This window comes from Sciurus carolinensis, chromosome 4, assembly GCF_902686445.1.
Source record: "Sciurus carolinensis chromosome 4, mSciCar1.2, whole genome shotgun sequence".
Taxonomy (NCBI): Eukaryota; Metazoa; Chordata; class Mammalia; order Rodentia; family Sciuridae; genus Sciurus; species Sciurus carolinensis.
Window position 1 is genome coordinate 150,581,799 of NC_062216.1, and position 12,765 is coordinate 150,594,563.

Sequence of the window (12,765 nt, forward strand, 5' to 3'; positions counted from 1 at the left end):
ATTTAGGTAGCTGAAGGGAGGGCATGAGAATATTCTGAAGGCAAGCAGGAGTTTCCCAAACAGCTCCCTCTCTGTTCATTTTGACTGTAAGAGCTGCATTTAACTAGGCTGACCACGTGGCCTGTTTTGAAAAGGGCAGTCGTGTTCTTCTGCGTCTTAGCTGTTTTGTTAGTTGGAGCAAAACAACAGCGCCGCTCATTTTTTTTTTTTTTTTTTTCTTGCAGGGTAGAGGAAAAAGGGCTGGCTGAAGAATGGGGTGGGGAGCTGGAGGAGAGAGGAGGGACCAAAAGCGTCAGACTGTGGGGACTGAGACCTGAAGGAGGCCCTGTGGCCTCAGGCATGCCTGGAACTCTGCCTTTTTGAAGCCCGTTGACGATCTCATCCTAATTTAACCTTCTGTGGAATTCTTCCATGAGATGCGGTTGCCAACCTCAGGCTTCCTAAAGAAGATAGCCAGTCCACCCCTTGTGAAGTGTACCCGCAGAGTGGGCAAGTGGGCCCTGGAGAGAACTGGGACAATACAGGAGGCAGAAATCCTCACTCTTGAGAAACACACTCAGCACCTGCCTCACCCCGCTCCTGCCCCTGCCCAAATACCAGCTTCAGCCCAAACTAAAATGATGTTCTAACTTATGCCCGTTCTTTGTTGTGCATAAAATGCCAATCTGCTGTTTTATCTTCATGAACAATGGAAACTGTACTTCTTTGCAGAAAAATCACAAAAAGATAACACGAATCAGATTCAAATGAATAAAAATTATTAGTAAGCCCGAGTTTGACTTAGAAAAAGAAAGTAGAATGAGATGGGGTAGAGGGAGGTGAGAAGGAAGGGAGAGGGTCTTTTTCTTTTTCTTTTTTTCTTAATTAGTTGAGAGGGTCATCTTGTCGGCCTTAAAATGTATCTTTAGGGAAACCATCATTTAGGTTACTGGTAGTTTCTTTCTTCATCCTAATTTTCATTAAATTGTGACTTTGAAATGATGCAGTGAGTTTGGGAAAAGAGAACACGCACACATCCCTCTCCGCAGGGGGATTCTTCTCACAGCAGACTGCTCCAGGATCTGACTCTGAAGGCACACTTGAGCTGAACTATTCTGACTGACCTTGGCAGTGGTGAAGGCCTAGGAGGAAGTGCAGTGCCATGGGATGGGCAGCTGCCACCGTGAAGAACATGCTGGCTGCATCTCTTTCCTCCTCCCAGATGATGAGAGGAGACTTTGAGCAGTGATTAATGTATCCTCTCCTTTTAAAAAATGTGTATTTTGCTTATTTTCCATAGAGGTTTAAGGTTGGTGCCCATTCATCTTAACAGGATATATAGAAAACACATAATATTAAAAAACTAATATAATGTAATATTTAGGTTTTCCTAAATTATCCCATTTATAGCATAAGCCGATCCCATGAACTAAATTTGCCTGTACTGTGATTTAGATTCTCTAATTTATATTGAAACTGGAGGATTTCTTTTTATTTTTAAAGTCTATTAAGATTAAATATATAAATCTTTCTAGAAAGACATAATTGGTGGTTTCTATTATCTTGGTCTTAGAGCTGTGACAATCTCAGAGCTGTGACAAAGTCACTGGATTTTAAGAATTCAGAAAGATAAATAAAACTTATAGCCTTGAAATGGGGAAAAGGAAAGATCCTGGAGGTAGTCTTCTATTTTTAAGGTAGTCATTTTCTTCTTAAAGATAAAAAAATATATATTTCATTTATTAAGAAAAAACCTAGTCTGTATTTTTAAATTAATGCAAAACCCAGGAGAACGTTACTAATCATTGTGGTGCTACTAAGTACAACTCTACTTTTGGTCTGTTGGGAATATGCCTTCTTTTTTCTTCCTCATCACTAATCACCTTTTTTAATTGTAAGAGGGCTTTTATTAAAATATTTGAATCATTTATTTATTTTGGAGCACCTAACTTTAGAAGATGTTTAATGATTTTTATAGCATAAAATACAGACTTTTTAAATTTTAGGAAACAAATCATAAATTGAATCTCTACTGGGAGAATTTGGACAAAGATACGACAGTCTATAGAAGGAAATATATTTAATTTTATATACTTTTTAAATTACGGGGTATATGGTTTTGGAGTTTTAACTAGTAGTAACCTTATCTGTTTAGAAATGACTTAAAAAAATAGGAAAAAATATTCCCCCAAGCAGAGCGGATGCTTTCTAGATATTTAACTTCGATGGTCTGAAATTAGATAGTGAAGCAGGATATAATCAGAATAACTTTTTTCTTGATGTATAAATATTTCTGTCTTTTTAACATTTCAGTCAGCTGTGAAGAAATTCCAGAAATGAGATATCGACTAGACTAAACTAGCTATGTAAAAAGAATTCTGAGGGTTGTAAGCTGTTCCGATTTTCTATGATATTAAGATTTTTTTTCCCAAAAAATAATTTTGGAGAGGGAATGTTAAATTTATTAATTTTTCATAATTTTCTGTATTGCTGTGGTTTCTCCAAGGTCTTGTTTTTTAATTTTAAAAACATTTTTTAAAGAAGGTATCTAAGAGTGAATTTATTTTTGTGATCATTTTTGTTTGTTATTGTGATTAATATGTGAAAGTAAGGTAAATTCTAGTCTTAGAATATAAGAATATATTTCTGTGAAAGCCATGTTTTCTCATCAAGACCTAACTAGGAAACATAGGAGTCACACTTGATCATTCGTAGTAATTTTGAAAGTCTTCGATAATCTTTTTCTTAAAGCCCACTTTTTAAATGTTGTCTGGTAAGTTATTTATTCTTGTTACAGTAGTTTAGTTATTTTTTGTATAACTATAGTTCTTCCCAAATAGTTAGAAATAAAACAAGCATTATTTGTGATTAAAATGTATGTTCATTTAATAATTTTGTTATATAAAATACTGAGTACCTGTTAAAAGCTGTTTGACTTTCAGTTTTAAAAGAGCTCTCTAGTTTGGTGAGTCTGCAAAGATTCCGGTCTCTGCGGCCTGTCAGCCAAATAATTTTTGCAGCGTTTTTTTCTTTGCTTCTTATAAACACTTAAAAATCGTACTTGCATTTACTTAAGGACAGCCATTAAGTTAGAAAGCACTGAAGTTACTATGAAATTGCTCTTTGTTTTTTCATACATTAGGGAGGAATGATAGATTTTGTGTATCCCCTGTGAGTTGTTAAAACAGAAATACTTAGGGCTGCTATTCTGGAGCTGTATGCTTACCTTATTTCAGATGAAATGATTTTGTCGGACTATGTAGTTTAAAGTAAGTTTTGTTGCTTTCATGCTTGGGCAAAGTTATTTAATTTTATTTTTGTGCAGAATATCCTGTAACGCACGTCAGCCCTTTGTGGTGTTCCCAGATTTGGGATAGGCATAGAAGACTTTCAGAATGGCAAGTTATTGTCTGATTTACTAGAAAGCACGATACCTGTAAAATAGGTCCCTCCTTAAAGATTATCAAGAGAAAAAGAAGTTAAAATGTCAAGGAAGGTGCAACTACTGTAAAAACTTTTTCTTTTCTTCTGTAAACTCCTGGTGTCCCATAGGAAGCTTTGGAGCTTATTCCCAGCTAACAAAATAATTTAAATATGAACGATGCCACGAAGGTGGAATATAGTCAGTTGAAGGCCCACTGTTCTTAAGGTGTGTGGTTAGTAATCTTGGTCTGAATTAACAAATTATATAGTACCTGATTCATTTGCAGATAGGGTTGAAGAAGGTTGGTTCGTGGGGTTTTAGCACGAGGAGGCTGATTTAAGTATTACAAGTCTTTCTTGCTTCTGTTTGTGACTCTCTGGAAATGCTATTAGTTTTATTCTGTTGTGTTCTCATAGCTATGGTCAAAGTAAGTAGGTTTAGGAATGAAACAGACATTTTCCTCTCTATAAAATTAGGGGACTGGACCGTGCTTTTGCTAGGCTCTTTCCAGAGATGGGAATCTCCGACCCTGAACTCGGTGTTAGCTCCGCGCTCCACCTTTCTTACTCTGCACTCCACTTCAATTATCTGATTTGCAAGTCAATGTTGTGGAAAGTTCTCTATTGTAATGCAGAAACTCAGCCTCAGGTCCTTGCTGATAGCAACAACCCAAAAGCACTCTTCAACCACCTCGGAAAGATAAATCTTTTTAAAAGATGGCAAACTGCTTTCACGTTCGTCCCAGATGAAAGTTTTGAGCTGCATCTGGCCGAGCAGGGTAATCCAATCTATTTTAATGCAAAGATTTTCCAAGAAGGCAGGAAACCGTCAAGGGGAAGGCTTTCAGGCATCTGCTGTTTCGTTTCCAGATCCCTTGTGTTAATTTAATGTTTCTAGGGAACCAGGCTCTTGCTTTTTCTCGGAATCCCTCCTCTAGGAACTGGCGAGTGCGGTGGCGCTGTGCGAGCGGTAGATCATCCAGAGGGCTGGTCCGGGCGCGCGGCGCGTCCCCGCAGCCCAGGGTGCAGCCGGTGGACCCGCCGCCTCCCGCCTGCCCTGTCCGCGGCACAGAGCGGCGCCCGGGGACTGCATGCTCGAAAGGGCAGTTTGTTGCATGTGCCCATTTGGCCCGAGGGAAAGGTAAATAAGAAGTGATAGGCGTCGCCACTCTACCAAAACTAGGGAAACTCAGCCCTGTCTCAACGAAAATCCAGCCCAACTCGAACCTGAGTGAAACAGATCTTGCATAAATACTGGCATTTGGGTCTGGGAAAGAAAATACCGGGGGAAATTGGCCTTTCTCACAACAACCCGCGGCTCAGCTCCGGTAAACCAGCAATCACAGGTTGCTTGGAGATTTCTTGTCACAGGCGATGAGCCGGCTTTTTGTTTGGAAGGGACGAACCGTGCTAGAAGAGTCAGGTGTTTGCGCCCTTGGAGATTATTAACAGGTTGTGTGCCGGGTCCTTTCACCAGGGCAGCGGCGGGCCGGGTCTCCCTTCTCTCCATTCTCTCTCCGCCTCACACCAGGAGGCTCCCCCAAACTTCACTTTTGAAAACGAGTCCTGCAAAATTAAAAATAAAAGCCTGCCTTTATAACATAGTTTCGTTTTAGTATATCGTATGTTATTTCCGTTTAGACATTGTAATGCTAATAATTCACGATGCTGAGAGGGTCGTCCTGGACACCTGATGTTAAGATTTAATGAGTTCTCCTGGCTTTTAGAATAATGTGACTAAAGTGACTCTGTTAACGCTAGTACACTGTTACTAAGTTGATGGGATCACAACATTTTGGAGATGGAGGAGTGTAGGGGTTATTTGGGTCAACTTTTCTATGAAATTCTAGGAAACATTTTTACACTTCTGACTATTTGAGGCAGTCCATTCCACTGCTAGAGAGCTCTAATTATTATAATGTTAGTCCTATATTAAATAGAATTATCTCTGTGTTCTTGTTCCTCAAATAATAAAAGGTTAAAATTATTTTCCATGTTTGAGTGAGGATGGTGCATACTGGAAGACAAATTAGACTACTCAGGTCTTACATTCACATTTGGATCCCAAATTCTTGCTTTATGTTTTATGAATCTTCTTTTAAACTACTTAGAAACAATGGTAAAATTTCCGATTTTTAAGGTAATGTTTGAGATTATGCTATAAAATGTTATATTTAAAAAAATTTTTGGTTTCACATATCCTGATCTGTTAAGATAGTTTTTTTGGTTTCTGTATAATTGATTTGGCAGAAATAAATGAGTTTAACAAAATTGGGGTGCTTACTTTTAGTTCTTTTTGCTCTACCCCTTGTATTAGTCTTCTATTGGGGCCATAGAGGGTAGTCACAAAAGTTAAAGACTTTGAACAATACCCTCTTATTTTCTCACTCTTTTTGTGGGTTAAAAGTTGGGGCACAATGTGGCTCTTCTGGGTTCTCTGCTCAGGACTTCACAAGCCAAAGTCAAGGTAGCAGCAGGCCTTTCCTTTAGGTCCTGGGAAATAATCCCTTTCCAGGCTCATCCGCCAAATTTAACCCCATGTGGGTATTGGATTGGGGGCGGTGTCTCATTTCCTTTCTAGCTGTTAGCTGGGGTCTTCTAGAGGCCACCTGCCTCCAACATCAAAGCCAGAAATAGCATGTGGAATTAGCTTCAAGTTGCCTGTGCTCTTTCTGGTTTTTTCTTAGGTTTTTAAAAAGAATCATATGATTACATTGAACGCACTTGAATAATCCAGTTTAATCTCTACTTGACTGATTAGTCACCTAAATTACATCTGTAAAGTCCCTTCACAGCAGTACCTAGATAAGGACTTGATTGAATAATCAGGGATAGAACTTTCGGGGGTGTATCCCTGGAATTCTGTTTATCACACCCCTCTAGGTACAACTTACCTTTGATGGTAACCGTCATTCATTGTTTTAAAGAGATTTAAAGCATTTTAATGATCAAATATTTGCAAGGTAAAATTAAAATGACAAATGCAGAAAACATCAAATATTACTTATAATTTTATAGGTTTAATATTATAATAATTCACCATAAGTAGTTGTTTTTTAAACTCAAACTTCTACCTTGACAAGTCTTCCTAATCTTGTTTTACTTTTGGTGTCATAATAAAATTACATCAGGTAGAAGTCAGTGTATAGTACCAACACACACACACACACGTGTGCTCTCCCTTCTATGTGTTATAATAACAACAATTGCGTTTTTAAAAGAATGGTTTTCATTTGCACTCTGACTTCAGCCTTGGGAAGTTTTTGATGTACTTAAATGTAATTCCACTAGAATCCGGTTTTGGATAAGAAACTTGTCCCCTGACCTAGCTGCCATGCACTTATACCTAAAATGAACTTGAAACTTCCTAGTTGTAGGGCACATGTAAACATCCTCTTCATGTCTTGTAGAGCTCTTACATCTTTTTGGGAGATGAGGGTAGGCTCACTTACATATACTAATTTACTGCTTCTAAAACTTGAATACCATTTGTTACCTAAACTCTGATTTTTTTTTCTTCTCAGAATTTGGTGGTGGTACAGGGGATTGAATCCAGGGCTTTGCATGTTAGCAGGGCTTTCTACCCCTGAGCTACACCCCCAACCCTTCTTTTAGAAATGTTAACTGTACTACTGTCCTGAAGTCAATTATACACAGGAAAATTCCCGTGCCTCAGAATTACTGAGAGGAAAAGAATGCTCAGCAGATCCAAGGATAGAACAGAAAGCTCTTAGGGGTTTCAAGAATACTCTCTAGGACGCACCCCTCTCTTCTTTCAGTAACTCCATGTCTTCCAGTAACTCCAACAAGTTGGAAGCCCAGAGCAAGAGGTGGGGATCTCACAGTGTAGTGCTCAGACGTGGTTCTCCCGGCAGTGACCGATGATCTGGAGATGTGAGGTGGAAGTACAGCCAGCAAGTGTGCCACACTTGAACCTGGTGCCTCCTCAGCCCTCGGGGGAATGTGATGATAAGATCTTAGCCATGTTTCCTGTGGGAACGTGTACATTTTTAAAACATGCAACATGACTAAGGGCCTTATTTTGCTTCCCCTAATTTGTGATTATTTTCATGTAATGAATGATGGTCATGGACATTTTGGTACAGAAGGCTTTAATTCTGGTCGAGTATCTGTAATTAGTCAAGTGGAATGATTTAGACTTCTGTTATTGCTAGAGTTTTTACAGTTGAAAGTGAATGGATTCATGCCAGTTATTATTAAGTATACAATTACTTATTTGTCTATTTATCCATATTCTATCTACCTTATTACAAAAAGATGCTGAGGAAATTTACACTCTTCCACACCACCACCTGAAGTAATAGATGAAGAAATTAAGGCAAAAGGAAAATAAGACTAGGAGAAAAATAAAAAGACTGGGGAGGGTTAGAATGTTAAACGCATAGTTTAAAATTCTGCACAGGTGTTAGAGCTAGGCTACAAATTTCGCCATTTTTTTTTTTTTTTTTTTTTTTTTGGTTTTGTTTTGTTTTCCCTAGCAGCCAAAACAAAATGGGAAAAAATAGTCAGCTACTGGATTCATTTTATTCACATGATGATTGTAAGAAGAGTGGGATTCTCCCTTGAACTCATTTTGAAAGGGAGACATTTGATGTTTTCCTTCTTCTAGAAAGGTTAACTTTTAATTCCAATAAAATTCACAGAAGCATAACTTTGGCAGATACTTAAATGAATAGCATGACAGAATGGAAGTGGTTACCAGGATTTCTGCTATTACCTCTCTTTTCCTTGGTTAATGTTGTGATATTCCAACATGTTCCCCGGCACGGACAGATCTAATACTACTGGAACCTGAGGATTTCTTGAAGACTTGAAGATTTTGTGGGCTTAAGAAGCAGAACAAGATTTTTTTTTTTTTTTCCAGAATGAAAACCTTTATCATGAAGATTTTTTTTTCTCAGTTTTATACTTTTATCTAGTTAGTTCCTAGCTCATGAATTTGTATTATCCCAAAGTTCATTTTCAAGTTACTAGTTTGAAATTTAGAATATATTTTCCCAAAGAAATGATGTTGTCTACAAACTAATTTCAGATTTATGATGAACTCAAGGCACAGAGACGTTTAAATCTGAAGAAATACATGTTTACAATTCTGTATTCAAGAACTTTGAAGCCAGATTTTGCTGAATTCAGATTTTTTTTTTTAAAAGAAGGATAATGTTTTGCATTTACCAATTATTACATAGCACTGCAGTGTGGTCTGGAGTATGATCCTATAATCAAACCCATTAATATTTTTGTAGTTAGACTGATGAATATTCACACTCAGTTGGATAAATAAAAACTATAAATAGCCTTATGTCAGCTCAGGTCAGGTTTTGTCACCAAATGAATCCAGGCCTGGGGAGTTCAGGTCAGGTCAGGTTTTGCTGCCAAAGGAATTATGAAAAAAAGTTGGGTTTTTTTTTGAGCTTTGGGGATTTCAGATTAGCAGATCTCTATTAAACTTACTTTTTCTTCTTTAAATAAGAAAACCACTGGTATTATAAACCCTAGCCACAATGTAATGTTATTTTATGGGAAAATGTATTAAGTTCCTATTATTCCTATCCATGAAGCCATTCCTCTGCAGCAGCTCTGCCGTAGGAGGGAAGGGTTTTCAACAGGCTGGGTGGAATCTCCGTGTAGCTCTGGAGAAAGAACTCTCGTCAGATGGTGTGGTGAAGGCGTCCAGAGGCCAAGGGCCGGGAGGCCACGACGGGAAGCAACAGGGCGGGGGCAGGGCTTCCCTTCCTAAATCCCAATTCTTCCTCCTTTCCCGTCCCTTCTAATGCAGGGCAGCGGGTATGGCAGTGGCCTCAGGTGGCATTTTACCTCTCCCCCTGCTCTTTCACCCAGACTGCCTATGAGGCCATCAGGGGGTGCCAAAAATGATATAGCTTTTGAAAGTAGGCAAACCTAGGCCTCATTCTTGGTTTTGCTTTCCACTAGTCAGGGGACCCTGATGGTTTGCTGGACTTGAAAAATGGGGAGAAAAAGGAATTTTGTGTCTACCTCCCTCCCTCCCTACCTGCCTGTCTCCAGTTTGCTTCCTAGGGTGGGTGAGAAGATTCAGGGCAGTGTACTGTGATAGGGGTGCCACAGGAATGGGGGTGTTTCTCATTGCTGTCCTCCTCATACTTTTCAGTAATTTTTTACTCTTCTCCCTGAACATTGAGGAGCAGGGAGCTGGGTAACCCTGAGGGAAGAAGAGAAGCTCCTTAGGCAGTGAGAACTGTGTCATGGCAGGGAAGTGATCTCCAAGGGCATGAAGGCCTCAAGTGTGGGCACCTGACCAAAGGATCTAGTCCCCTTTGAAACCTGGTTTTGGTCTTTGTAAATCAAAGGAGTTAGAAGTTTCTGGAAGAAAGAATAATCTGCAATCTCTTCTGGGAATTGGGGCTTACCTGAAACTGTTGTAGCCATAAAGGCAATAAATTCTCCAAGAATCTTCTAGAAGTTACACAACTATTCTGGGGCTTTGGAATAGGTCTTTTTGGGTGCCGTCCTAATTCTTCATATTAATTGCATGCATTCTTTCAATAATCTTAAGTATTTAATGAATCCAGGCACTATTCTGGGAATATAATTGTTAATAACCTAGGCAGAAATCTCTGGTATCATGGTATGTTTGGAAAGAATAGGATGGGGTGGGTAGGTGACCAGCCCTTGAGATGGGTGGTCAGGGAAAGTGTGTCTAAGGAAGTGATATTGAAGTTGACATATGAGGGATGAGTAGGAGTGAGCCATCCGGAACATTCTAGATAAAGGAGCCAGGAAGTTCATAGCAAGGGAAAGAAGGGGAGAAGCTTGGTGTGTTCCAGAACCTGTCCAAATGTCATGTTGTTGGAACTTTGTGAGAGAAAGAGAGATCAGGGGCTGAGCCAGACCTCGCTGAGCCATGCAAGCCCTGCAGAGGAGTGTGGATTTTATTCATGGAATGGGAGGCTTCTGGACATGTTTAAAGCAGAAAGGAACATGGTTTGCTTAAGTGTCTGCTTTACCTCTTCAGTGGACATCATGCCTATGAAGGACTGACAGATTGGTGGGCTCCTTTGGTGATATTCCAGTGTTTCCCTTGTTTTTAACTCAAATGTAAATAATCGGAAGTCGCTTGTTCCTTTTTATTTTTTAGGTTTTCTTTTCAGTTAACTGTCATCATTAATTAGCTTTTTGGTGAAAGAACACATGAATAGTCATCTCTGTGACAATGAGCAATTTTCCAATGATCTGTTTGTTACTTCTACTGTTACTCGCTTTTCTGTTGTGGGTTTTGTTTGTTTATCTTCCAACATACCCATCCTTTGCTGCCAGAATTGGCATACTTTCTCTTTTAAGCCTTTCTTTTCTCTTCCTAGTTTTGGAATTGTGATAGATTTTCTTGGGTGCATCTGTTTATTTCATGACCTTTAGGGACATTCTTTCTTGACTGTGCTGCTTTGCTCTATAGAACTTGGTTCAACACAATAAACCTAACACAGCTCCGGTACACAGTAGGTCCCACAAAAGTGGGCTTTTGTGATGAAAATGGGGACAACGCCTCATGTTTCTGTCCTTAAAGCAGATTGCTGTCTAAGGAGGGCCACTTCAGAATCCAAATATTTGCCAATGTTAGGCAAAGGACTCTAATAATAGGAGGGAAGAGTAATGGGGAAGGGAACTTTGGGAGTGTAAATCTGACATCAAACCTAAGACCCAGCCTCTGTTCCGGCTTTTTAATTTGTTGAGTTCTTCAGGGAGAGAAAATTTCATTGTCTTTATGGACAACTGACTCAGGGTTTTATTCACATTGAGAAAAATCATCTGAAACTTGGTAATAACAGAACAAGATGGAGGTTAGTGTTGAGTATGAGGGTCATCTGATTCTTTACATAATGTAACTTTGTTTTATTTACTATTTGCCATTAATTAATACTTAGAATCTATAAAGTTGATGCAGCACAAATGATTTCTGACAGATGAAAAACAACCCCAAAGGTCTTGTTTATTGCCCGAAATAATATTAACCAGTTTTCATATATAATATAGAGTCCTGATCTAGCATTTTTTAAAAACTGTCCTTATGTATCAGGATTTTTTCCTTCTTGCTGTCATTATTATGTGTTTTGACATGTACTCCCTATATATTTGTATGTTAATTATACTTTTACCTTTTTGAAAATTATATTTTGACATTCAAATTCAGTAAAGTCCTTAGACATGAATGTGCATGTCACTATCGAAATTACCTAATTACGTGCTACCATGTAATTTCTGAATGGAAAACATCACGGATGTCACAATAACGGAATTACAACATGATAGAGAGGTAAAATTCCACTTATAAGAAACCTGTACTTATTTAATTTAAAAGGTTCTCTGAGGGCATCTGTCCCTGTGGAAGTTCAGTGTAAACGATCTTAATGAATTTGAGGCCATCTACGGGAAAGCTCTAATTGAATGGACTTGGCAATATGCTTGTGTCTCCCATATTCTTTTTTCTTTTTTGTACCATACTCTGTTTTATAGGAAAAATAAATATATAAATAAGTATCTTTGAGGGACATTTCACAGATACACATCTTGCTTTTTTTGCTTTAAAATAAAAGCATGAACATAATTAAAGAAAAAAGTACATGCTGGTTGTTTACCATAAGGAATCACTAGACCAATAACGTAGAAAGTCACGAAGCACAGATCACATAAACCTCACCAGTCACATTTGGAAGTTCAGTCCTGACTGGTGCTTATTTTCCCAAAGATACTTTGCCTACAGTGAAGACAGTTAGACTAATTCTAAAGAACAGACAATAAAGATGTCAGCTAACAAACTTACATGTTGAGTGTAGTTTAAAATTGTAATCATCCTTCCTCAATTCCTCCAGCATCCTTGATTCCCCTTGCCTTGTACTTTTTTTTTTTTCCCCCGGTACTGGGGATCGAACTCAGGGCCTTGTGCTTGCGAGGCAAGCACTCTACCAGCTGAGCTATATCCCCAGCCCTTGTACTTTTCTTTTTAAGCACTATTTCTTGTCCAAAACTTTAAATAATTTACTTATGCTCATTACTTATTGAGTGTCCCAGCACCCCCACCAAATAATGGCACAGGTCAAGTATCGTTCTCTCTCTTATTCACTGATTTATCTCAAGTGTCAATTACAGTGCACATAATAAATGTTCAATAAATACTTGTTAGTGAATGTAGAGAATGGCTTTCTGTAGGTTCCATGGTTTTAAGACTAGTTAAGATAGTTGCAGTGGCACACACCTGAAATCTCAGCTATTTAAGGAGACTGAAGCAGGAGGATTATAATTTCAAGGCTATCGTGACAATTTAGTGAGACCCTAACTCCAAATAAAAATGAAGAGGGCTATGCTGTAGCT

General features: G+C 38.6%; 1 protein-coding gene across 5 annotated transcripts in view; it reads left to right on the forward strand.

Moving 5' to 3' along the window:
• The window catches only part of Cradd (CASP2 and RIPK1 domain containing adaptor with death domain), a 195,289-nt gene that overhangs the window by 83,703 nt on the left and 98,821 nt on the right, over window positions 1–12,765 (forward strand). Inside the window, exon 1 of one of the 5 annotated variants that reach the window (XM_047551000.1) lies at window positions 263–4,543. The exons of the other annotated variants lie outside the window; for them this stretch is intronic. Coding sequence (XP_047406956.1) covers window positions 4,291–4,543 — 253 coding nt within the window. The 5' untranslated portion in view covers window positions 263–4,290. Of the gene's footprint in view, window positions 1–262; window positions 4,544–12,765 lie in introns of those variants that run through there. 5 annotated transcript variants of the gene reach the window in all.